Raw genomic sequence first — 24,680 nt, forward strand, 5'->3', positions numbered from 1 at the left:
GCCATTTGCTTTCCTCGATTCGCGACAAATATTAATTATTACTTTGTTCGATTTTCTTGTCTACCAACTTTTTATCCCTCCCCTCCATCCCTCCCTTTCTGCTACATAGGAAAAAGAGAAAAAAATGTCTATATCTATAATAATTTAATCAAATAAAAAAATTGATGATTATGATAATTGTAACTAACTATTATTATATCATTACGATATATAATATATAAATATAATAGATAATATATAGATATGAATTAATTAAATGTGCAAACCCAAACCCAATAGTGACGATTATCTAATCCAATAACGATTACGCGAGTAAAAAGTGAAAAAGAAGTAAAAAGAAAATATGAAGAGAAAATTTTCCCGATCATTGAAACGTGCCTTGTAATTATTTTTCAATACCATAAATCCGTTAATAATCTATTCCATCGCGCAACTTACACTTGTTATACAATAATAAAAAACAATAATAAGATAATCTAAATTATTCCACTTTCTTCTCGCCACTCCATACGCGTACACAGACATACAGTCATCGTGACTATTACTCTTTTTTTATCCATTGCGATTAATTGCCAACATCCGTTATATACTGTGACAAGAGAAAGCAATAATCCGCAAGATTCGTATATCCAATTTTTTTATTCCGTTCGAATAATCGAAATTCATAAACATGAAACAAAGTTAAAAGTTCCGTAAAACGGAAGACAAACTGGTCACGTGAAACTGTTACGTAGGCGTGAACCGAGAAAAGAGAAGCGAAAAGGTTCTTGTCAATTTTCGCGATCAAGCGCGAAGAATAAACTGAGCCGTGTCTCGGTTGAAATGAAAGATTCGCGCGAAAGAAGCGATTGACTTCCATCTCTACAAATTTCGGATACTTTAGAAAAGACCGAGATTTTTCGATTTCAAATATAATAATAAATTTACGTTTTATGATGCTTGCCGCTTGATGCTTAAAAATTTGCGATTATTTCAAACCTCTCGATATATTTCCAATCAACTTATTTTTTTATTCGTTATTTTTTTGTTCGCTTCTTTATTTTTCGAAATTTCAGTTGCAATATATATACATATATATATAATTTCAAAAATATCAATTTTTATAAGTTTTAATTATTGATATATATATATATATATACATATCCGAATCGCGAATATTAGCATTTCAATATTATACATTTTATACAATACGTACATTATTATATATATAATTCTATTTGTCTATCTTAGACTTTCCCCGTGATATGATATTATTATTTTCAAAAGCTTAATGAAGAAGATTACAAATTAGATTGTCATATACACCGATCCTCAATTCTAAAACCCTAAATCTATCCTAAGTGATTCATATCCAACATATTCATAAATCATTTCTAATTTTAGATTAAATCATTTCGTTCAAAAATTCTTTGAATATTCCTATTTTCGCGACCAATTAAATTTTTTACTTTTTATCATTTATTATCATTTCTAATTTCATTTTTTTTATTTCTATTTCTCTATCGTATATAATATTATATCATAAGTTATGTATACATATAATTACTTGATACAAAGATTTCCAATATATGTATAATTTGCAAATATATTACAGCGTCGATACTGCGCATGACAAGATTAATACGATTACTCGTTCAGGTAACAGTGACACGGTGTGAACTGCCCTTGAGTGGTTGCAACATTGGCAACGTCGCAATTCCGTGTCACACTCTGCCGACAACAGCGACGATTTGAGAGTTTTCCACGTGAAGAAACTCGCATAATCTTGTAACTTGGACATATATACTGTACTAAACTATTTATATATGAATAAATAAGCATATCGACTAATTAAAATAGCAACTCAACGAAACCGACGAAAAAAGAAAAAGAAATAAAGGAAGAAAGAAAGAAAAAAAAATAAAAACGAAAAGATAGACTTTCCACGATGAAATTGAAGTAGTTGATGTTTTCACTTCGGTAACCTGGATTACAAGTTTCTAACGAAAGTCGTGATAAAATTTTATCAAACTGATTAACACATTTGTGCATAAAATAAAACAAACAATGATAAATACCGTATTACTTTTATTATTATATTTAATATATCGAATGAAAAAATTATCGTAAAAATTATGATATCGTCCTTATAATATATTTTACTTTGTATATCGTACTATATTGTATTTATTTTTTATATCCTATTATATCGTAAGTCAAAATATTTTTATTTATTATTTTCATGTAAAATATGTAATTTCAATCTTTTAATTATTTTCATAAATCAAATTCTCCATTAATTAATTCTGTTCGAATTATTCTCTTATTAAACTGATCATAAATTTAAAAATGAAATAAATAAAATTATATGAAGTTTCACTTATATATCATCGAAACTTTAAAAAAATATGGATAAAACTACAAAAAACTAGTAGAAATTATATTATTATAAAAATAATGTTACTATTAGTCTTTAAACGACCATCCTTTATATATTTAAATATATTATTCAATTATAACATCGATTAATCTTTCTATATTTTCACTGATTATCTTTCAAACATTGAAACATTTTAATATCATACGATCTTTTGTTCAAAAAATTTGAACAATAAAAAAAATTTTTTACGAAATCAAATTATATTATATTTTTAAAATATTTTTGTATAAAATATATATATTTTTTAAACAAAAAAATCGATTATAGTTCAAAAAACATTTTCCGAAATCGATTAATGATAAACATTTAAATCGATTATTATTTAATTTTATATTATAAAATTATTAAATTTGAATATTTTAGCATAAATTGTGGCAAAAATTTGGCGATTAAAATATATATAGAATTTGAAAATAGAATTTGATTGATCTAAAAAAACAAATTAATCCAAAAAATTTGCTTCCTAGAACTTAACCTAACCTTTTCCGATTTGTGCGTTATTTGTACGAAGCAAAACGCAGTGTAAATTCGAATCCAGGAGACCGGACTCGAAGAAACAAACAGTCACTGTTCGTGATAACGGTACGGTTTCTAAATACTGACCATGAAGACGAAATTACGTAAAATTATATTCCAAGTATCGAAACCGAGGTCGACGATGCCCTCATAGGTCTAAATTAATTGGTATCATATTATTCGAGAAAACGGTACTTGCCATTTATACAGATTACACGTAACGTAAAATGTCTTTCCTCTGGGAATGATTACTAATTCATTATGCGTTATGCAACAAATGATTGCGTGTACTAATGATGCGTTGTGTAAGTTTACGCATAATAAATATATACACAGGATACATAACGGTGCATTTTACGCCATGTTATTTTTACCTTGTGCTTAGAAACATATACGTTGCCAGATCTCTGTTTTCCGCTTATAACTTATTCGATGTTATTCTTTAAAACTGATCAAATTAAATGGAAAATAAATGGAAAAAAATTTACCGATGCAACGATAATTTCGATTATCTTCCTGTTTTCAAAATATGATACTATACAAAATACAGTAAACCAAGTTGAAACATAAAGAAATTACATCATCGATGGGATATGCATGGGATGACATCGTGCTTCGTTTCACGAGAAGAGAAGAAAAGAATATTGGATAGTGATCGAAAATTAAAGGTGTTTTCGCGAAAGGAAATGCGGTCAGGGCGTGAGTCAAGCAAGGCAAGGAAAGAAAGCCAAGGCAACGCTATTTTTCCCGTAGAGACGGACGGATGGATGATCGGACGATGTACGAATGAACGAGGTAGCGGAGGAACAGACAGACAAGCAAGTAAGTATACAGGCGAGCAAGCGGACGAACAGAGTCGGCCGATCGAGGCAGCAGCCGGCCGGCTTCATAGCAATGAATTGGCAACGTTGCGTCGTACACCGGAGGATCTATATCCCAAGCTGGCGCGGCGCGGTGCGGTGCGGCATGGCATGGCACGGTTCGGAGCGATTCGGTTCGATTCGACTCGGCTCTCGGCTGTACTCGGCACCAACCACGTGACTTTACTATACGCTAACTTGCTGTTCGATGGACATCGCGCGGGCCGATTTTGCTTGTCTGCCTCTCTCTCTCATCATTTTTATACTTTCTTTAGAACTTTTTAATTTTATATTATTACTTTATATTTAGGAATCTAATGTTATCGATTGTTATTTTGACCGTTTCGGATGCATTTAGCGAGAAAAATTCATTATTTCATCGAAGAGCGATGTCATCGAATAGAACGATACCATAAAACAGGTCATAAAGAATGATGCGAAACTTTCATTTTATTCGAACTCCGCGATTTTAGTTTAGCTCTCTTATTAATTTGCTTTTATTTTTAACGGACGCAATTTTTTTGCCGATAAACAATTTAATTAAACTGTTTCACTGTTTGTAAAGTGTAATGTCTTATGATCGATTCGTGATGATGAATCAGTTGTATAGTTTCGATGAGGCTTGCAACGCCCACGTCAAAGCAAGCCAAGTTTCTATTTCGCTACATGTGTCTCGCACGCGACTCTTTCTCTCTTTTTTACGATTGAACCAGGTCTTGCCGCGCTTTATCTTATATTTCGCCTCTACAATTTTTTCAACAATGACTGGTGGATGTCTTGTTTTTCGATACATTATTGTATCTTGTTTAATACAAGAGAATTGATATATAAGAGACGCGCAAATGAGATTATCTTCCATATCATTTATCCTCTGTTCGGCAAGCTTGAAAACAAGTCAAGGAATTCGTTCTGGAGGCTGTTATTTTCGAATGTACCTTGACGTAGCATAGAGAAGAGTTTCTAAAATCTTATTTACGAGCTAATAAAACATATTGTCGAGAGCTAGCATAGCGAGATATAGCGAGATATAAAAAGTTATCGCAATTTTACGAAGGAAAAGAAGGAAAAGTTGTATTCATCGATGCTATCGGAGTCTAAAACCAAGATTACCAAATCTTTTTCTCTGGACAGAACGAAATAGCCTCGACGCGTTCAGTGTTACGTGAAAACATATTCAAGTTTCGTTTCATCTGTTTTGAATTAAATCCATCGTTATGCAAGTACGCGATATTATGTATTGCCAATACATAAAGCAAGGAAATATATGTATCATTACGCAACGTCTTATCGAGTAAGTTGTCTAATAGTATTTAAAAATGTTACTATCATTTTCACGCCATATGATAGCAACACCCTTTCCCTCTATTTTCCTCTACTTATATGTATATATGTATACTCGTTGACGAGACCATCGATTTTGTAGCGATTATTCGCCACTTATGATTTATTTCCCCTATCTCTAAGCAACGGGAAAATCGTTTCTCGTGTCATTAAAATCATGTTAGCAATCATATGAATATATCGACAAGTCTATATGATTTGATGTTATACATTTGTCAAATATATTTACTAAAAATAATTCTGACATGCATATATATAATCGTTAATGATTTAATATTTATCGCGTGCATAGGAAATTGTACAGAAAATCTTCTCATGAAAAATGAGCAAAAAAGAAAGAAACGCGTATATCATTCGTTGTTAGATTTAAAAATTAAAAAATTTTAAATTTTTTCTTTCCCTTTGAAGACTTGAATTGTGCCGACACCTGCTGCTCTTTTTTTCATTTTTTTTTCTTTTTTTCCTTATGCTCATCTCTTTCTCTCTACCTTAAAAGAAACCTTTTGCATTCAACTTCTTTCAGTTTCTACTGAACCTATCTCGAGACCCGTCTACCTGAAATACTTATTTCTTGTTCTTCTTCTTCGTATTCTGAAAGACTCCTCCCGTTATATACGTTGCCTAAAACTATCTCGCTGCTTGTCTGTTGTTTCTCGTGGCTCTATCAACGTTAACACTTTCGCTAGAGGTTTGTCTGACTAGTCGTTTCTGTAATAGTAGGTTTTATATCGTAAGATATTGTACGTATTTCTCGATAATTTAGCATTTTCTTTCTTTGTTGTGGATTAAGTAAAATTAAATCGATTTTATCGTAAATTAAATTTATTTAATTTTCTATTTATTTATAAGAGAAAAAAATTTTTAAATTTTTAAAAAATTTTTTTAAGTCGTTATATGAAAATGATATGAAAATTGAATATCGAACATCGATGTTTTCGAATAGAAATAACGAAGTGAAGATATTTCATAAACTTCCATTATAAATATTATTATTATTAATTAATTCATTCATTAATATGTGTGTGTGTGTGCGCGCGCGCGCGCGTGTGTGTATTAATTCGTTAATTTCTAATATTTGAAATCTATCATATCATCTTTCAATATTATCTCCAATTATCCTGTTTTAATTTACGATAAGATGTTAAATGATGTTATGATATAAATATAACAAAAATATTACTTTAAATTATTGTTCGATATAAAAATGCTCGATGTCAATGCTCGATCTTTTTTAAACCGTTCGTTAATTTAAAATGGTACACACTTAAAAAACGCAAAAAATATTTTTATTTTGTTTCTATGTATCATGTATGATTCTTATAATTTCAGGGATCGTTTCTATTTTTTTTTTTAAATCAAATCCTGACTAATATATCATCATATATATATATATATATATATATATATATATATATATATATATACAAAATTGTAAATATTCAATACTTTTTGATAAATGATTCACATTAGTTAACATCGACTATACGCCATTTAATATAGAATTCAAATAATATAAGAAAAAAATATATATAAAGTCATAGCAAAATGTTTAATATTTTAATATTTTAATGCATTACGAAAATTGAAGTAAATGAATATATACAACAATTAAACTTTCTAAATTTTTAATATAATATATATCGATTCACTCATTTTTGATTTTATAGAATACAATAACACTTTTGCATGGAAAAATAATACAATAAAATAATATAAAATAATTACAAAATACACACGAAACTATTTATCAAGTTTTAAGCTAAATGAAAAATGGTAATAAAAAGAGCGGAGGAAATGTATATAAAACTTTCACCCATATAATTTCTCACTTAAGAGGTTAATTGTGTTAAACAACTAGTAATAGATTCATTTGCTTTACATCTTAACTCCGACCAATGCATGCAACATGTGTGAATTTTCTTGTACATATGTGAAACACATCACGATATATTAAAGTAACGAAATCGGTGATCTCTGAAATGCTTAAGTAAATAAACGATATATGTACAAATTGGACGTTGAACGGGAACAAATTTCCCGTTTGTTATCAACGATTTAAGATTAAAATAAAAATAAGAGAAAAAGAGAAGAAAATAAAGTAAAAGGAAAAAAAATCTTACCCTGCATTTTCAGCGGCAGCAATGGACATGTGCCTCCTCTCATCGAGGATGGCTGTTGTGTCAAACTGCCGGGAGAAATCCGTGGTAATGAGTTAAGAGTCACAGTCGAGTGTTCTCTTTCTACGCGATATGCCACTATCACCACTAATCTGTTTTCACCATACCTTTACAACCAATAATATGGATATCAAATAATAAAGATATCACCACTGCGAATCAATAAACGTCACCCACTATTATCACTAACACTTTTCCAATGTGACAAATTTTTGAAATCTTTCCTTTCTTCAACACGAAAACTTTGCTTCTTTTTTTTCTTTTCTTTTCTTTTCACGTCAAATTCCAAACTATGATCAAAATCAAGTACATAATGGGAGTTTGCAAAATGACGAATGAAAAAAATAATAATTCATTTCACTCTCAATTATTTCTCGTTTCGTCACCCGTTTGTATCAATGTGAAATAAGAAAAAAATCAATCAAAACGAATAGTTTTTTTTTCTCGACCGACACTCACTAATCGAATACACGTTCTTAATTGCATCGTTCAATCGTATATGCTTCTTTATTTACCGACATTCGAGATGTTCTTTACAATAGACACTGTTCACATCACCAATGTAAAATCACTCGCGAAAAAAATCAAGATTAAGTACACATTTTTCTTCTTTGATCTTCTTTCTGCACTTTATATAACTCTATTTATCGACCGAGCACCGTCACTATCGTCGTTTCCTTTTCGCCCTCGAACATCAGATTCACTTTTCGACACGCCACTTTCTCACTTATTCACGTATATATAGACAGATTCGTTAACCGTATGCGTAATCTACTGGCGAAAAATAGAAACCCTAGATATTTTATTTTTTTAGCTTGTCGTTGCTACTATTCAGGAACGATCGGTTTTCCGTTTATCCTCCAAATCTGGAATCGCTTATAAATATTCAATGACAGGCAATTCTCACCAAGATACTAAGCAGAGGACATCTCAATTGCCAATTATCTGACGGCTATTATATCTTTTGGGAATCGTCTTGCTGGAATTTTGAGTTTTCCATAATTCTTTTCATCCTTCTTGAAGTTTGTTACAATTCTTCGTAATCTTGCCGATCCTGTTAAAGAAGAAAGATAATCGTTAAACAAAAGATCGAATGAACAATCGATTTGTTAGAAATGATAAACATAAGAATAAGTGAAAATTGTTATTGAAATATAAGAAAAAAAAAATGATGAGACTTTTGATGCGATATTTTACCCAAGATTCTTTGCATCGAGTAAGTAGTACAAGCAAAGCGGAAAGTGAAACCGATGCAATAAAACATAAATATAATACTTGTGAAACTTTAACGCTGTAACACTTTAATAAACTACTTATTCGTCATTATTATACAATAATTTTTTTTATATAGTTATAAATTTTCAAAATATTAATTATATAAAAAAAATAATAAAAATTTTTCAAATATCATTTAACATATGTGAATAGGTACAAAATTCTAATATTAATTTTTTTTACATGTACAATTATTCTTATTATCGATTTATTATTATATCAATTAATAAAATTAATAATCAAATAATAAACATATTTAATTTATATAAATTTTAATTAGATTATTTTTTTGAGACGAAGAATGTTTATTACTATATCATATTCTCACGCATCACATGGCGTCGTACTTGACGACACACTACTAATACAATAGTCTGCATATGCGCATGTCCACACCCCATTCTGCTTCCGAACATATGTAGACCGAGGCACGTTTAGGAAAAGTTGATCGATATTGTCGTCGACGCTTACGTTCTCTATTTCATATTCCACGGACATTACTTTCCCGTCAAATTTCAAAATTCATTAGCCAATTCTTTAATATCAAAGATAAATGCGAGAAAATGTTTTTGCTTAAGCTAAAAATTATCCATCTAATTAATCTAATTAATCTAAATATTTTCTTGTTGTTCAAATAAAAAAAATGCCAATATAGACTGAGATCAAATCTTTTTAACTATAAATTAATTATTTATATCTTTCAGAATCATTGTTTTTTCAACATTTTTTTATTTATCAATTTAATATTAATGACATACAAAAATTTTATATAAGTTATAAATTTTTATAACTTATATAAATTTATTTTTAGTTATAATTATAAATTTTATATAAGTTAATCGCAAATTAAAGAAGTTAACTATTTAAAATTTATAATAATATTCGCCATTGCGTCAAATTTATTGTATTAACTCTTTAATAGCGACTAATTATTGCCAATAATATTTTGAAAATTAAATTTATAAAAAAAAAAATAATTAGATAATGATAAAAAGTGCAAAATGGAAGATAAATTTGAAAATTGAAGAATTGGAAAAGCAAATATCTGTCGTAATTTACAATTACACTTATCGACATTAATTCTCAATATCACGAAAAGGAGATGTTTCATGTCGTTTCGAATAAAAAATTTTTCGCAAAATATAACCGAAAGCGCGAGGAAATAAGTAAATACCTATGTGCGCGCCAGGCACAGCGCGTACAGCGAAGCGCGACGAACTTGACTCTCAAAGCAGTGGACCGTCCGACAAGTTAATAAAAACGGAACATAGAGATCCCACTTTCTTATTATCGCACAAACAAGGTACAACACCCGCAATCATGTACACACTTCTATACTCACATGTGATAATAATTCACATAAGAAAAAAAAAAAAAAAAAAGAAAGAAAAAAAAAATATCCCAATGATAACGCACAAAAATTATATTACACTCACTGACCGGTTCGACTGGAATAAAACTTGTTTGTTCATCCAAGTTCGTTCTACTTCAAACTTCTTCGTTTGCTTCTTCACTCATTTCATTTCATTTTATCAATCAGATAAGATGAAGCGCGTACAAATTAATTTTTTCTTTTGTTTTTTGTTTATCGTTTTTGAAGAAATTTTTACTCTGGGTTTGCCGAACGTTTTCTTCCACTTTGAAAGTTCACGCTGGTTGCGAGCGCAGTTTTCCGTAGAAAAACACAACGGGGCGCCACGAGATGTAGATACTTCTTTCTCACTTCTTCTTCTTCTTTTTCTTTTTCTTCTTTCTTCTTCTTTATTCTATTTTATAGCCTTGTCTCACACGTGTCGAAAACGTGAAATCCTTTACCGAGATACAAAAACATATCGTTCGAGAAAAATCGATGGTCGAACATTGCAAATGAAAAAAATGTCGATACTTTTACCATTTCAACTTTTTCTTCGCAATATTTGCGCATAATGTTTTATAAAGGTAAGACTTGTAGAGTCTACATAGAATATGCAAATATAATTTGTCCTCCGTGTATATGTTTTATGCCTCACCCCTTTTTCTCTATTACCGTTCTCTTGCTACGCAACTATATATATATATATATATATACACATATACATACATATATATGTATACGCACATATATATCTCTCTTTCTTTCTTATCTCTCTGTTTCCGTTTCTTCTCCTCTGTCTTTCACGATCTCGCTATTTCCTTTTCCTTCGTTCTGTATCAGTTTAGCTGTATGTACAGCTCTATACGTATTGTATGTAGTATAGCGAGCGTGGCTACGTACACCATCCGTGTATACGAATACGAATAACAGGCGCGCGCGCGCCTGTATTTGCGTTCGTGTGTGCACTTGATTAGCCTCGTGACGTCAGGGTACGATTACATCGCTCGCGATTGTCACTCAAATCGACAAGTAAAATTGCACAAGAATCCAGGCGGGAAAGGTGGTCGAAGACACGCGGACGAACCTCGGACCGCGAAACGACGGACGATCCGTCGCGCAACGGCTAAAGGCGGCAGCGAGCCTTCCCGCAAACCACCCGCGGTATTCGTGAAACGACTGACTCCATGCAACGATTGCAGTCATAGAGAAGACGGGAGGTGTTCCGTTAGATGGCACCACTGTTTATCGCAAGGGGGCTCCGGCGGCCGTATTGCGCTCCGTGTACCGCAACTCATCGAATACTGTCGAATTCTAACGATCACTCCCGATCCATTCCGAATACTTACGATTACGCACGAACGATTCAATATCAAGTGCACGACCCTCTCCGTTCTGATGAGCACATGGAATGATACGAATGATGATGCGTGCCATCAATTTTATTATATACTCTTATTCCTTTATCGCTCCATAGAATGTTTATATTTCTTATTTCCCGATGCAATTTACCATTCGAAATTTTTATATTTAAACGTACAAAAAAAAAAGAAATTATCTTGTATTATATGATGCATGAAATAAACTTTTACTAATAATATAATACATTTTACTAATAATATAATACATATGCGCATATATATGTACATAACTGCATACGTTTTTACATTATTATTCAAAAATATTCAGAAACTTGTTTATTTTTAACAGGAACTAATTTAATTATAGTTAATTATAAATAAAAAACAAACACTGGCGATTTTCATTTTTTTTCTTATTTATAATGGCAATATATCGTAATATATTATAATACACCATAAAATTACTTTTATAAAAAATTAATATCCATTAAACAATATAATAGTTTTACTTTTTTTATTTTTGCAAATTATAAATCATTTTGTTAAATTCTATCAATCTATTATGTTAATTCCAGTAATATATCATTTACTATCCATAAATATATCAGTATTAATTAGCTTAATTTTATATTTGACTTGAAAATAACGTCAAATTTTTAAATACATAAATCATTCGAAATTATAATTTTTATCTTGATTTTATGAATTTATATGAATAGATAATAAATAATTATTTTTAATTAATATATATTTATTATAATTCAAATTTTATCATTAAATTGATTAATATAATCGATAATATGATATATAATAATAATGATATATGAAATACAAAATAAAATCTTACGAAATCTTTATTTTTACTTTTATTAATTTCATTAAAAATTTACAATTTATTAACAAAATATTTTTTTTTACTTTTAAATATTAAAAATATACCTCTTGAATATTCAAAATATTCAAATATCAATATAAGTGAAAGTGAATAGATCACTTTATTAAAAATGTATTTATATGTAGTTATGAATTAATTATTAATAAATTAAAAAAAAAGTTATACAAAATATAATATTCAATATTTTTTTAAAATCACATTTTATAGATTTATTAAAATTTTCGAATATGAAGATTTCATTTTATATCTATTTATCAAAAATTATTTTATTTTGACAAATATTCTTAAAATAATTCAATAAATAATACAATATAATTTCATAATTATATTACATTTTTCTTATTTGTTTTACTGAATACATATATCATAACACTCATATTATTCTTTAATATATAAAAATTGGAAATTTCAAATTATTTTTATTTATCATTTATTTTTTTCTTTATTTATATATGTCAATAAAAATGGTAAAATGTCAGGAAATTTTTCATTTACCAATTGTTCTATACTTTGCATATTGTTATTTAACAATGATAGATTGGTGCATGGTATTAATAATTTACAAACTGATGTTGAGCGTGCTATAAGTGCTTTATGTAAAGGAGTATAATCATCAGCATCTTTTAAATTAGGATTTGCATCATATTTTAATAAAAGTTCAACAATGTTACAATGACCTTGCATAGCTGCTCTATGTAGAGCAGTGGCACGACCACAGCGTGTTTGTGCATTCACGGCTGCATCATTTTCTAATAACATATTACAAATTTTATAATGTCCGTTTCTAGCTGCATAATGTAATGCTGTATATCCAGCTGAATCTTCTATGTTAGCAGAAACACCTTTCTTCAATAATGTCTTTACACGATCCAAATCATTATATTGTGCTAAAAGTTACATAAAGTATTAATAAAAAATAAAATCTTGAATATTTAAAAGAATGTATTTAAAATTGAATAAATTTAATTATTTACCAGCATACCATATACCACGTTCAAACTCCATTTCCATTAGAGATTGATGAACACTGACATTAGTACTTATACTGCAGCATTTATTATGATCATTATAACTATGATTATGCTCCATGTTTAATATAGACACAGACTTAGTACCTGAGTGATTTACCTATCGTTCCATTAAAAAAATATAAATAAATAAAAATTGCACTTAAAATCTCTTTGCTGTACAAGTTTAAGTATTAAATTATTATGGATGGAAAATAGTTTTTGATAAATTATTATAAATAATAATGAAAATATACATGTAAAAAAGCATTTTTAGATTATATTAATTATATATTTTTTAACAAATTTTCATTTACAATATGCAAAAAAATTTATTTCGTTTACATATATTTTATATATATATATATTTATATAGTGAATATATCGAATTCATATATGAAAATAAGGTCGATATATAAAATTGACTTTTATGTGTACATAACATATCGTGTTTCAATTATTTTGTAATAAATAGAATATATCGATTAATTAGTATATAATTTCTTTTCATTTCGAAGCGTGATGCTGTGCTAACACATATTGAATATGATACAAATTTTATCGCACATTATATAACAATCCTAGTTTTGATTCCATGCATTATATATTATAAATAATATTTCGAATATAGATAAAAAATAACAATTTTTTTTAAAATTAAAATGCATATTGCATATCATGCAATTTGATATATCAAATGCATCAAATTTCTTTATTAAAAGAAAAATTCTGAATTTTAATGTATTATTTAAACAACTGTTAATTAATAATTTCTGCACAAATTAAAAATAATTAATAAAATTAAGCATATTTTTTTTATCATTTCTATGTTCTATTATATAATTTTATGCTTGCTTAATGATCGTTTTCTATGCATTTTTATATTAATAAGTAAAATAATTAACTACTAAGAAAAACATTAATTTAATCGGAAATATGTAGAAACTGGAATCTATATCTTATACAGTCTTATTAATATCATTATCATTATCATTATTATTATTATTATTATTATTATTATTATTATTATTATTATTATTATTATTAATTCATATAAAAATGAACTGAAGACTTTTTATTTAAAATTCACTTGAAAATTGCAAAAATTAAATGCATTTAATGTACATTTCGATGATTGTTTGAATCTATTATATACCTTTTACGAATATAATATGTGAAAAGTATTGCCAAAATTTTTCATGAAAAACTATTAACTAATACAAATATATCCCATAAAAAATACATATCTCGAGAGTAAGTTAAAAAATGTTGATAAAAATTTGATAATAAAAATGAATTTCATATACTATGTGTTTTACATGTATAAATTTTTCGTATATAAATAAATAATATAATATTTTTTTTTTTTCAATTTGCATGCATATTAGCAAGCTTACTCGCATTTGTCTTGTATATAAATGGTACTTTTCTCTTATAAATATAATCCTGAGAATATAAATTGTTGACTTTACAATTCCCTTTGCAATGTCCAAAGTATTTCGGCCTCCCCCGTGCTACAAATAACTCGATATCCTAATTCTGCCAAGGCATTAATGATGGAAAAAGGTGGTCCTGTAATAAATTTTATTGCTCAAATTAAAAAAGAAATATCGTATTAATAAAACATATTAATGTTGAATTTTGATAAAAATATTTGAATATAATATCTTAAAAAAATATCATTGCCATTTTATTATGAATTTATTAATATATAATATTCTTATAATAAATTTTATATTTTATTATTAAAAATTTAAAAATAATTTTAAATGATAAAAATATAATAAATATTATCAAGAAAAAACATTAATCATAAATCTATTTTTATTAATATATTATCATTATTTTTTATTATTAATTTCCTGATAAAATATATTATTTAAAGACTGCAATTGCATTTATTTGTTTTAGAGATTTTTTAGCATTTTTTATAATACTTTTACAAATTATATTATAACAATATTTCAAGAAATTGATTAATTAAAAAAATTACAATTATTCTGTGAAAAAAGTATAAAAAATAGACAATGGTAACCTTTGATCATAACACCGTTGACCACATCTGATCCAGAATTCGGAAAACGCTTGGAAAGAGCCAAAATTTCATCCGAATTTAAACCAAAGACAACACAATCATTTGCAAATGGAGATGCTTTTACACCAACATAATAGTAATTTTCATCATTTATTACATTGGCTAATTTTCCGATCATTGCATTTCCTGATTGCGACATTGTTCAGCTAAAAGGGGTTGCTAGACTTCGTTGTCTTTTACTGTTAAAAAAAAAATATTGCTTCTAAAATACTGTTGGAAAAAATACAAAAATATTTTGTATTTTTTTTATTTTCTCTTGTAAAGAAAAAATTCGATTAGTACTATGTTTCACATTAAATAGAGAAAAAATATTTTTTTTAAATTGATAAAATGATATTATACACAATAATAATAAGTTATATGTAATTTCCTAAATAAAAATCGAATATTTCTATATTAACAAAAAATAAATCTATAATTATGTATATAAAAAAAGTAAAATTTATATAATAATTTTATATAATTAATATAATTTCATAAATTTATGATTTAATTTTTTATAGCAACATAGCAGAGGAAAAGAAAAGTTATTACATATATGTTAATTAAAATAATATAATTATAATAATATAATATATTTCTAATAATATAATTATAATAATATATATATATATATATATATATTATAATAATATATTTCTAATATATTACTTAAAAATATTATACAAAATACGTTATGACGATTTTATTTTAAAAAAAGATTATTTTATTTTAAATTGATAAATCAATATTTTATATATAATATTTATATAATAATAATATTTTATATTTTCTTCATTATATAAATTATAATGAAGAAAATAAAAATATAATCATATGTATAAAAATGTAATTATATATATAATTCAACAGATAAAATTTATAAAATTAAAATACAAATGAAATTATTTTTATTTCTATTTTATTTAGTCAATTATCCTTCTTATTTTTCTTTAAATTGCATCATACAAATTTAGAATGCAACAAACTTCAGATTAAACTATTAACTAAACAATTTTTTTTAGTATCATTATTTTCAATTATACTATTTTGATTGATCCATATATTATAATATAATATAATAATTCCATTTATTATTTTGCATCATTAAAAATGCATATTTTGTTATATTACTGTTTTATATTTACAAGTATGTATGTGTATATATATATATATAATTTTATATAATATTTTAATCAATTTTTGTTTTTCTCTATTGTTTATAGTATTATCTATTGTTTATTTTATATTGTTTAAATTATTAAATTTATTTTCTTAAGATATGCTATCTATATAAAAAAAACATCTAATATTTTCTGAATACTTTGGACATTTCTCTCATATATTGTTCCATATTATAATGATACTTTGAATGTATGATTATAAAATTTATAAAATAATCACTTAAGTTAGTTTTATTATATATCATTTATACTTTTTTTTTAATTTTATATGTTTTATTTATTATATATATTTTATAAAATTTATAGTTTTAAAAATAGTAAATTCATTTAATAATAAAATAAAAACTTATTTATATAATATTATTTATGTATAATTATATAGATACAGAATCAAAACTAATATTTAACTCACGTAAAAAAATATACATAAAAATTAAAAGATATTATTACAATATAATTAATTTATATTAAATATTATATTCAAAAATATATAATTAGCACAGCATCAAATCAATCTTATCTATTAATTATCTATTATTTAAAATTTTATTTAAAATTTGTGAAATTTATTGAAATTTATTGAATATTATATTCAAAAATATATAATTAGCACAGCATCAAATCAATCTTATTTATTAATTATCTATTATTTAAAATATTATTTAAAATTTGTGAAATTTATTGAAATAATATATCGTATAATGCAACTTTTACGCTTATAACAAAAATCAATAAAAAATTTGTAATATCGAAAATTATTAATATACATATATATATATTAGCTTATAACAACAGAAAATTTAGAATTGCATAGAATGCCAAACAATATACGTAAATAAAATAATAAAATATATATGATACAAAATTAATAATATCAAATTAAACGTATTATTACATACATAACCTCTTTAAAACTATATTTGTGATTATTTCCATTTTTATAAAAGAATAATAAAATTGATAACGAATATTTTTCAGTTATATAAATAATATTTTAATTTCTATAATGTATTATATATAATTTCTATAAAATTTAATATAATGGAATAATTTCACAATCAGCATTACTCGAAATATCGTTATATAGTTATATCGAAATATAGTTATTTTAACAAAAAATACTAAAAACAAATAAGCATTTTTAATAAATTAATAGATTAATACGAATTGTACATTTGTATACATTGAATTGTATACATATTTTGTAATACATTGAATCTATATTTAATCATAGTATATTCTTTTTAGTAAAGAAAAGATTTCATTATTGTTATTATTATTATTGTTATTATTGTTGTTATTATTATTACTGCTACTATTATTACTACTACTATTACTACTATTACTATAACTGCTACCACTACTACGACTACTATTATTATTATTATTATTATTATTATTATATACAAAAAAATTATAAAATATATTTTATTATTGTTGCTATTATTTTTATTTATTTTTATTACATTTTTATTGTTTATATATATATTTAATAACTTTTTTTCCTCTGATGTTTAAAATAATTTATATAACATACATTATTTTAATTTTATATTAAATAAAAATTTTATATTAAAATTAAAAATATTTTGTAAATTCATATTTCTTTCCAATTTTAAAATATTAAAGATACATACATATATATATATAATATAGTATATTCAATTTTTAATTAAATATGTAAATGTATCTAATCACGTTATTATTAATAAGAATAAAAGTAATTGTTGTAATATCATACCTGTCTTAATAACAGGTTCAGGTTCAGGTTCAGAAAAATCTTTTCTCATAGTCCACATATATTCATTATAATCTTGTTTAACACTAGTACTTGAAGATGCTACGACTTTGTAACCAAGAACTTCTAAAGCAGTTAATATTACACAAGGATGTTGTAAATACACTATTGTCGAATCATCACTATATCCTCCAGAAGCAAAACGACTCAATTGTTCTATATCGGATGCTACAACACACGTGAATAATATTATATAGATTTTGATGTAATTTCGTGTTTTTTTTATTGTTTCAATATTTTTTTTCTGGATTTTTATATGAATTAAAACAGAAAACAAGAATTATATAAAAGTCGTAAAAAAGTCGTAGATTCTAACGGATTCAAATAAAAAGAAATAAAATCAATTTTATTTACAATCTATATGATAATTTTTATCATTTTATCATGATAATAGATGATGATAATTGATGAAGAAACGATAGTAGATATAATATTTTACTCAAAATCATTAATATTATTTTTACATTTATGAAAAATATCAATTCAAATAAAATGAAAAAAATCAATAAATTTAAAATTTTCAATTATAAATTATGATAAATATTACAATATTATTTTTATATATTTCATAAATTAAAAATATTTTTTTTATTCAAAGTTATTAATCCGAATAAAAAAAATAATATGCGCATATTGTGTGTGTGTGTGTGTGTGTGTGTGTGTGTTTAATACGAATTTTTTGTATATTAAAATGATTAATATGATTGATTACTAATTGAATGATTACTAATTATTGCTAGAAAAATATTATTATTATTAGTACAATTTTATTTATTAATAACAGAATATTTATTTATTTATTATTTTATTAAAAATATTATATATATGATAAATATTACATTATATTTTGAAAATTTTCCAAAAAAAAAATTCAATATTTAATATATACTTATAATTTATCGTCTATTTTTATTATTATTTTGTGTTTATGTGCGCACGCGTGCAACATAAGGAAAATATATACATATAAATATTTTGTATATATGTAATGTATATGTCATATATCATGTGCGCGCGCGCACACACACAATATTATTTGATATAATAACATATATTATGAAAATATATAAATAATAGAAAATAAATAATAAAAACTTCCAAAAATTTCTCTTTATGAGAAATATAAAATAAAAAATATAAGATATTAAAAATTTATTGCATATTTAGAAAATATCAATTATCAACATTAAATTTATTTTTAAAATTATTAACACATTAACACATGATAATGAAATAATATATAGTAATATATTATATTTGAATATAATAAGTAATATAAGTATTTGAATTTCTAAATAAAAAATTATACCTTTAAGACCTGATACCAAAACTCTCCATGGATATCGATGACCATATGATGCAAGATTACCACGTACCAAAATGTATGGCATCTGTAATATTATTCTAAAACAAATTTATTTAATAATTAAATTATATTTAAAACATAGTTATGCATTTGAGTATATAAATATATATATAAAAATTTTTGATAATAAAAACTAAAACTTAAATATAAAAATACATTTTAAATACAAATATGATATATAGAAATATTTAACAATATTTATTATCAAACTTTATTAAAATTTTGATTTGACTAATCTATTATTTAAATAATGTATGTATATACATGTAAATAAAAAAATAAATTATTGTTTAATAATTGATAGTCTTTATAATATTCTTTTTTAATATTTATGATATAAATGATATATATTTATCAATTTTTTCAAAATTATTTAATTTTTATCAATGAGTTAAAATTTTTTATTTTTTATTTTTATAAATAAGTATTCACTAACTTTTTATATTTAAATTAATTATGTATATTCACCTGTTAACAGAAACTTTTTGATTCACTAATACTATTTTTAACCAAAAATTTTCTTATATTTTAATGATAATCAAAAACAGTAAAGCAAATTAAATTTTTATCGACAATATCAAGACTTTCAAACTTATGAAAAACTTCACAAAGTTATGTTAAACATAAATTCTAACCATTAAAGAATAAATACATAACACAACACTTGCATGTTACAAGCGCATGCTAACTAAACTATGTTAGTATTAACATTCATTCCCTATTACTTAAATTTGATAAATATTTGTTTGATTTTTAATTTAAATCTATTATTTTTTAAATAAAATCCTCCAATAATTTTTCAATTATCATAAATAATTTTAATTTCTATTATTTAGAAATATATAATTTATGAAAAACGAAGAAAGATAAATTAAAATAAAGGTTATTAAATAGGTTATTAAAAAGATTATTAATTAAATTACTTAAATTAAATTATATTTTAATTTTTATGTGCTTTGTATTAAAAATTCATAAATATATATATATTATAAATATATATCATAAATATTATATATATTTATAATAAAAATTATTAAATATTTTTAATTATATTACTATATCTTCTGTATAAAAAGAAATAAATTATTTATTTCTATTTAAATTGTAATTAATTGTAATATAATAAAGATATTTTGTATATTTTTTTATATTTTTGTATAATATATAAAATTTAATGACATATGAATATTATAATAGACAAGTATAACAATAATTTATATTATTAAACAAATTTTTAATCTTTATACAAATATTTTATATAAATATTTATTATATACATAAGAATATATTATAATTTCAGATATTTAAATATTAATTATAAAAGTAAAATATTTACATTGTTTATTGTAATTGCAATTTTTAAATACTTATTAATTATTAATAAATATCAATGAATTTTATAAATAAAATTAAAAGAAAAAAAAACCAATCAATATCTTCGTTTAGATAGAATTGAAATACGGTTGGTTCATATACTTGTAATGAATCATATGAATCGTATATCAATTGGTAATAATAATTTTTATATTTGATATATAAAAATATATGTAATTTAGCATAAATTTTGAGATTTTTTTATAATATAACAAATAATTTGATTAATTATTTAATTTTGAAATATATTATAATTCGTATTATATTTATATACTCAGAATTATTGTCATTATGATAAACTGATATCTATCTTTCTTTATCTTTCTATGGTCTAACAAAATTATAGATTCGAAAATATTATACTTACAACTGGAAAAATTATTTTTATTTATATTTTAAAAATATAAATAGTTATATTATTAAAATTAAATTTGTATAACGCATTAATATAGATTAATAAAAAGAACAATTAAAAAATAGTGACAGGTGGTTTGACATTTATTCGCCGCCATCGTTATTAGCGACAGTGATCTGCCATATTGCGCGTGATATAAAGAATTGCAATACATTTACGTTATTACGATTATTATTTGTATATTTAATACAAGTACTTATTGTTTATGTAGTAATAATACTTTAACAAAATCTTTATAATACAGTTTGTGGGAAAACATTCCACAGTAGTATACTGCAAAACGGTGAGTAGACAACGATGCATTGTTGACATCAGAAACTTTTTTGTAGCAAACAGTTGTCATCAAAGAAATTGTAATTTGATTGTTTGTATTTATAAATTTCAAAACTACTATTATCATATTTTTTTATATAATAATTTATAACTTCTTTAATATTTTTAAGTAATATTGTGATAATTGTAATTTAAACGATTATTATTTTATCATTAATGTTTTATCGAAAAACATTTGAATAATATCTTTACATAGTATTATTATTTTTTTATAACCATAGTCTATTATTATTTAAATTTCTATAAAATAATATTCTTAGAATGATTGATGTTAATGTGATATCATTTAATATATATAACTTTTCTATGAACTTATTCATTATTAAGAAAATGATCATTCAATTTATTAATAATTATAATAAAATTTTATTTATTATTTTAATATTTATGAAAAATTTGTTTGAAATATTGATATTATATTTATCAATTATGTTATAATGATTATGTATAATGATATACATACAATTATTTTTATATAAATTTATATTTATATGTATAACAAAAATATTTTTTATAATTTTTTTCCACTCTATTGTTGTCATTTATGGATTCTTTTTTGTTATGTATTTTTAATATATGAGATGCTTAATAAATTTTATTTTAAATTATACAATGTTTATTGTTATTAATATATTTATATTTTAGATATTATATTAACATGAAAATTAAAAAAATTGCATATAATATTGATTTTGATATATAAACTTATATTATATTAATTTATATATTTTACAAGAATTTAAAGATTTATAAATTATGTATTTACAGATAAAACATGTCAACAGGACCATATAATTATTCTTATATCTTCAAATACATTATTATAGGAGATATGGGAGTAGGAAAATCATGCTTACTGCATCAATTTACAGAAAAAAAATGTAAGTTATTAGTATTATAGTTGAAAAAAATGAATAGAATAAAGATGTTATGATTAAAGGTTAAAAATATATTATTTTTATATCAGAAATAAATTTATATTTTGATATTATTATAGATGAATAAAATATTTAAAAATAATAAAATATAATTTTTATAATCTTTATAAATAATGCAAATTTATATTTCATATAAATTATTAATTTTTTTTTTTAAATAAAATGGAAAATTTTTTCTATATTATAGTTATGGCAGATTGCCCACATACTATTGGTGTTGAGTTTGGAACAAGAATTATTGAAGTTGCAGGGCAAAAAATAAAATTACAAATATGGGACACTGCTGGTCAAGAACGTTTTAGAGCAGTTACTAGGTCTATATGCTCTTATAATTATTAAATTGTAATATTTTAAATAAAAAAGGCAATAACAAAATAGATATATATTTGTCTATACATAATTATAGATCTATATATATATATATATATATATATATACATATATACACATATATATTATAGATCTTATTACCGAGGTGCAGCTGGAGCATTAATGGTCTATGATATAACTCGTCGTTCAACTTATAATCATCTTAGCAGCTGGCTTACAGATACAAGGAATTTAACAAATCCAAGCACTGTATGCAAAATATGATATTTTACATAATGGTATTTACGTCTGTAAAGTGTAAACTACATTGATGCAGAACTGTTGAATGATGTATTTCTCATACTCTATAAATAATAGGTTTATACTATTTATGTAACAAAAAATTTTACATATTGTATTTACAGGTTATATTTTTAATCGGAAATAAAAGTGATTTAGAAGGTCAACGAGATGTTACATATGAAGAAGCAAAACAATTTGCTGATGAAAATGGTCTTATGTTTGTAGAAGCTAGTGCAAAAACGTAAGCCTTACATATGCAATTAAAATATAGATTTATAATAAAATTATATAATTAGAAAAAATTATATTTCATGTTTTTTTCTTAGAGGCCACAATGTTGAAGAGGCCTTTTTGGAAACAGCAAAAAAAATATTTCAAAGTATACAAGATGGCCGGTCAGTAAAAACTGATTTTAGTTATAATATAATTTGATTAATACAATTTCAAATTTTTATTAAAAATTTTATTTAACAATTTAATTATTTTAATTTAATAATTTGTTTATAGTTTGGATTTAAATGCAGCTGAATCTGGAGTTCAACATAATCCAAGTCAACCAGGTCGTACTAATCTTCAAGGTGTATCTAATGAACAACAAGGTGGAAAAGATTCTTGCTCCTGTTAGGTCTATATTTGTTTGTATATAGAAATATGAATTCATCGGTACTATTGATGCATATATGATTTGTACTAAGTATAGTAAGCAAATAGTCTCCTGTCTTTATCCCTTTCATATGTGAGATCTATTCAAAGAGAGATATCAATTTTTTTTCTAGTTAGATTTGATTTACAGAAATGAAATACAGATATATGATTTAGTCTACATATGCATATAAATTGTACTGATAACAGTTTGTATTAACATTGAAAATAATATTGATATTTCAATGTTAAAGCTTTTTTATGGTTATTGTAATTTGCATATATGCAAATATTATTGCATATGCTGTATACTTTATTGCATAAAAAAATTGAATATTAGGTAATATATTGTACTCACAAATCTTACACGTATATTGTACACATGTACATGTACATGATATAAAATATTTACTTGATCACAAAAGAATATGATAAATGTGAATATGACACAGCCAAATAAGATAAACATTTATCATTGTAAATTGAATTTGTGTAACAAGATTGAGCACGTTTGATCATGTTTGTTATATAATTTGCAATTTGAAAGTTATTGTATTATAATCTTAAGTGCAAAAGATTGTTAATATATCTGAATTTCTCAATAGCATCAGAGTTGTCATAAAATCGCATAATGAAAAATAGAATTAATGTCAACTCTAGTGTTCCATAACTACAACCCCACTTTCATATCATACAAAACATATAAATTGCTAATTTAAACTTAAATATATAATTTTTATTT

General features: G+C 24.1%; 5 protein-coding genes across 14 annotated transcripts in view; 1 reads left to right on the forward strand and 4 right to left on the reverse strand.

The window, feature by feature from the left end:
• LOC107999744 (nuclear receptor coactivator 3) overlaps nt 1–11,693 on the reverse strand; it is a 93,876-nt gene extending 82,183 nt beyond the window's left edge. For 4 of the 6 annotated variants that reach the window (XM_062086512.1, XM_062086502.1, XM_062086497.1 and 1 more), the window contains exons 1-2: nt 9,763–11,693; nt 7,257–8,367 (exon numbers count right to left, since the gene is read on the reverse strand). In XM_062086512.1, coding sequence (XP_061942496.1) covers nt 7,257–7,285 — 29 coding nt within the window. In that variant the 5' untranslated portion in view covers nt 7,286–8,367; nt 9,763–11,693. The remainder of the gene's footprint in view (nt 1–7,256; nt 8,368–9,762) is intronic. The other 2 variants (XM_062086498.1, XM_062086496.1) reach the window with 1 other exon arrangement.
• Nucleotides 11,694–12,148: 455 nt separating this feature from the next.
• Nucleotides 12,149–17,550, reverse strand: LOC133665606 (ankyrin repeat domain-containing protein 39). Of its 2 annotated transcripts, none has more exons than XM_062086517.1 (3): nt 17,360–17,550; nt 13,170–13,323; nt 12,149–13,082 (listed from the first exon to the last, which is right to left on the reverse strand). In XM_062086517.1, the coding sequence occupies exons 2-3, from the start codon at nt 13,282–13,284 to the stop codon at nt 12,622–12,624; spliced, it is 576 nt and encodes a 191-aa protein (XP_061942501.1). In that variant the 5' UTR covers nt 13,285–13,323; nt 17,360–17,550; the 3' UTR covers nt 12,149–12,621. The 2 variants fall into 2 exon arrangements, with proteins under 2 accessions (XP_061942501.1, XP_016915252.1); XM_017059763.2 differs by lacking the exon at nt 17,360–17,550 and adding an exon at nt 14,600–14,738.
• On the reverse strand, nt 13,473–15,436 carry LOC107999748 (uncharacterized). Its single transcript, XM_062086520.1, has 2 exons — nt 15,238–15,436; nt 13,473–14,774 (listed from the first exon to the last, which is right to left on the reverse strand). The coding sequence occupies exons 1-2, from the start codon at nt 15,434–15,436 to the stop codon at nt 14,671–14,673; spliced, it is 303 nt and encodes a 100-aa protein (XP_061942504.1). The 3' UTR covers nt 13,473–14,670.
• LOC133665605 (uncharacterized) lies at nt 14,876–21,504 on the reverse strand. 4 transcript variants are annotated; one of them, XM_028667631.2, is made up of 4 exons: nt 21,366–21,504; nt 19,568–19,662; nt 18,202–18,426; nt 14,876–15,476 (listed from the first exon to the last, which is right to left on the reverse strand). In XM_028667631.2, exons 2-4 carry the CDS (start codon nt 19,647–19,649, stop codon nt 15,457–15,459), a joined length of 327 nt encoding a protein of 108 aa, XP_028523432.1. In that variant the 5' UTR covers nt 19,650–19,662; nt 21,366–21,504; the 3' UTR covers nt 14,876–15,456. The 4 variants fall into 4 exon arrangements, with proteins under 4 accessions (XP_028523432.1, XP_028523431.1, XP_061942503.1 ...); XM_028667630.2 differs by lacking the exon at nt 21,366–21,504 and adding an exon at nt 20,093–20,419; XM_062086519.1 differs by lacking the exon at nt 21,366–21,504 and adding an exon at nt 20,093–20,419 and having other exon boundaries at nt 15,371–15,507.
• A 48-nt stretch (nt 21,505–21,552) lies between these two features.
• LOC107999790 (ras-related protein Rab-14) lies at nt 21,553–24,592 on the forward strand. The gene is made up of 7 exons (XM_062086516.1): nt 21,553–21,696; nt 22,515–22,627; nt 22,872–22,998; nt 23,146–23,263; nt 23,419–23,537; nt 23,623–23,691; nt 23,804–24,592. The coding sequence occupies exons 2-7, from the start codon at nt 22,522–22,524 to the stop codon at nt 23,919–23,921; spliced, it is 657 nt and encodes a 218-aa protein (XP_061942500.1). The 5' UTR covers nt 21,553–21,696; nt 22,515–22,521; the 3' UTR covers nt 23,922–24,592.
• Nucleotides 24,593–24,680: the final 88 nt, after the last annotated feature.

The sequence above is a fragment of the Apis cerana genome, linkage group LG16 (assembly GCF_029169275.1).
Source record: "Apis cerana isolate GH-2021 linkage group LG16, AcerK_1.0, whole genome shotgun sequence".
In the NCBI taxonomy this organism is placed as follows: Eukaryota; Metazoa; Arthropoda; class Insecta; order Hymenoptera; family Apidae; genus Apis; species Apis cerana.

Coding starts and splice junctions, on each gene's coding strand:
- LOC133665606 (XM_017059763.2), bottom strand. Junction 13,083..13,169: donor ACGTGGTATATGGTATGCTG/GTAAATAATTAA, acceptor TGTAACTTTTAG/CACAATATAATGATTTGGAT.
- LOC107999748 (XM_062086520.1), bottom strand. CDS start 15,436: ATGTCGCAATCAGGAAATGCAATGATCGGAAAATTAGCCAATGTAATA. Junction 14,775..15,237: donor CAACGGTGTTATGATCAAAG/GTTACCATTGTC, acceptor AATTTATTACAG/GACCACCTTTTTCCATCATT.
- LOC133665605 (XM_028667633.2), bottom strand. CDS start 19,649: ATGCCATACATTTTGGTACGTGGTAATCTTGCATCATATGGTCATCGA. Junction 18,427..19,567: donor TTTGGTATCAGGTCTTAAAG/GTATAATTTTTT, acceptor CGTGTGTTGTAG/CATCCGATATAGAACAATTG.
- LOC107999790 (XM_062086516.1), top strand. CDS start 22,522: ATGTCAACAGGACCATATAATTATTCTTATATCTTCAAATACATTATT. Junction 23,264..23,418: donor ATTTAACAAATCCAAGCACT/GTATGCAAAATA, acceptor TTGTATTTACAG/GTTATATTTTTAATCGGAAA. Junction 23,538..23,622: donor GTAGAAGCTAGTGCAAAAAC/GTAAGCCTTACA, acceptor TTTTTTTCTTAG/AGGCCACAATGTTGAAGAGG.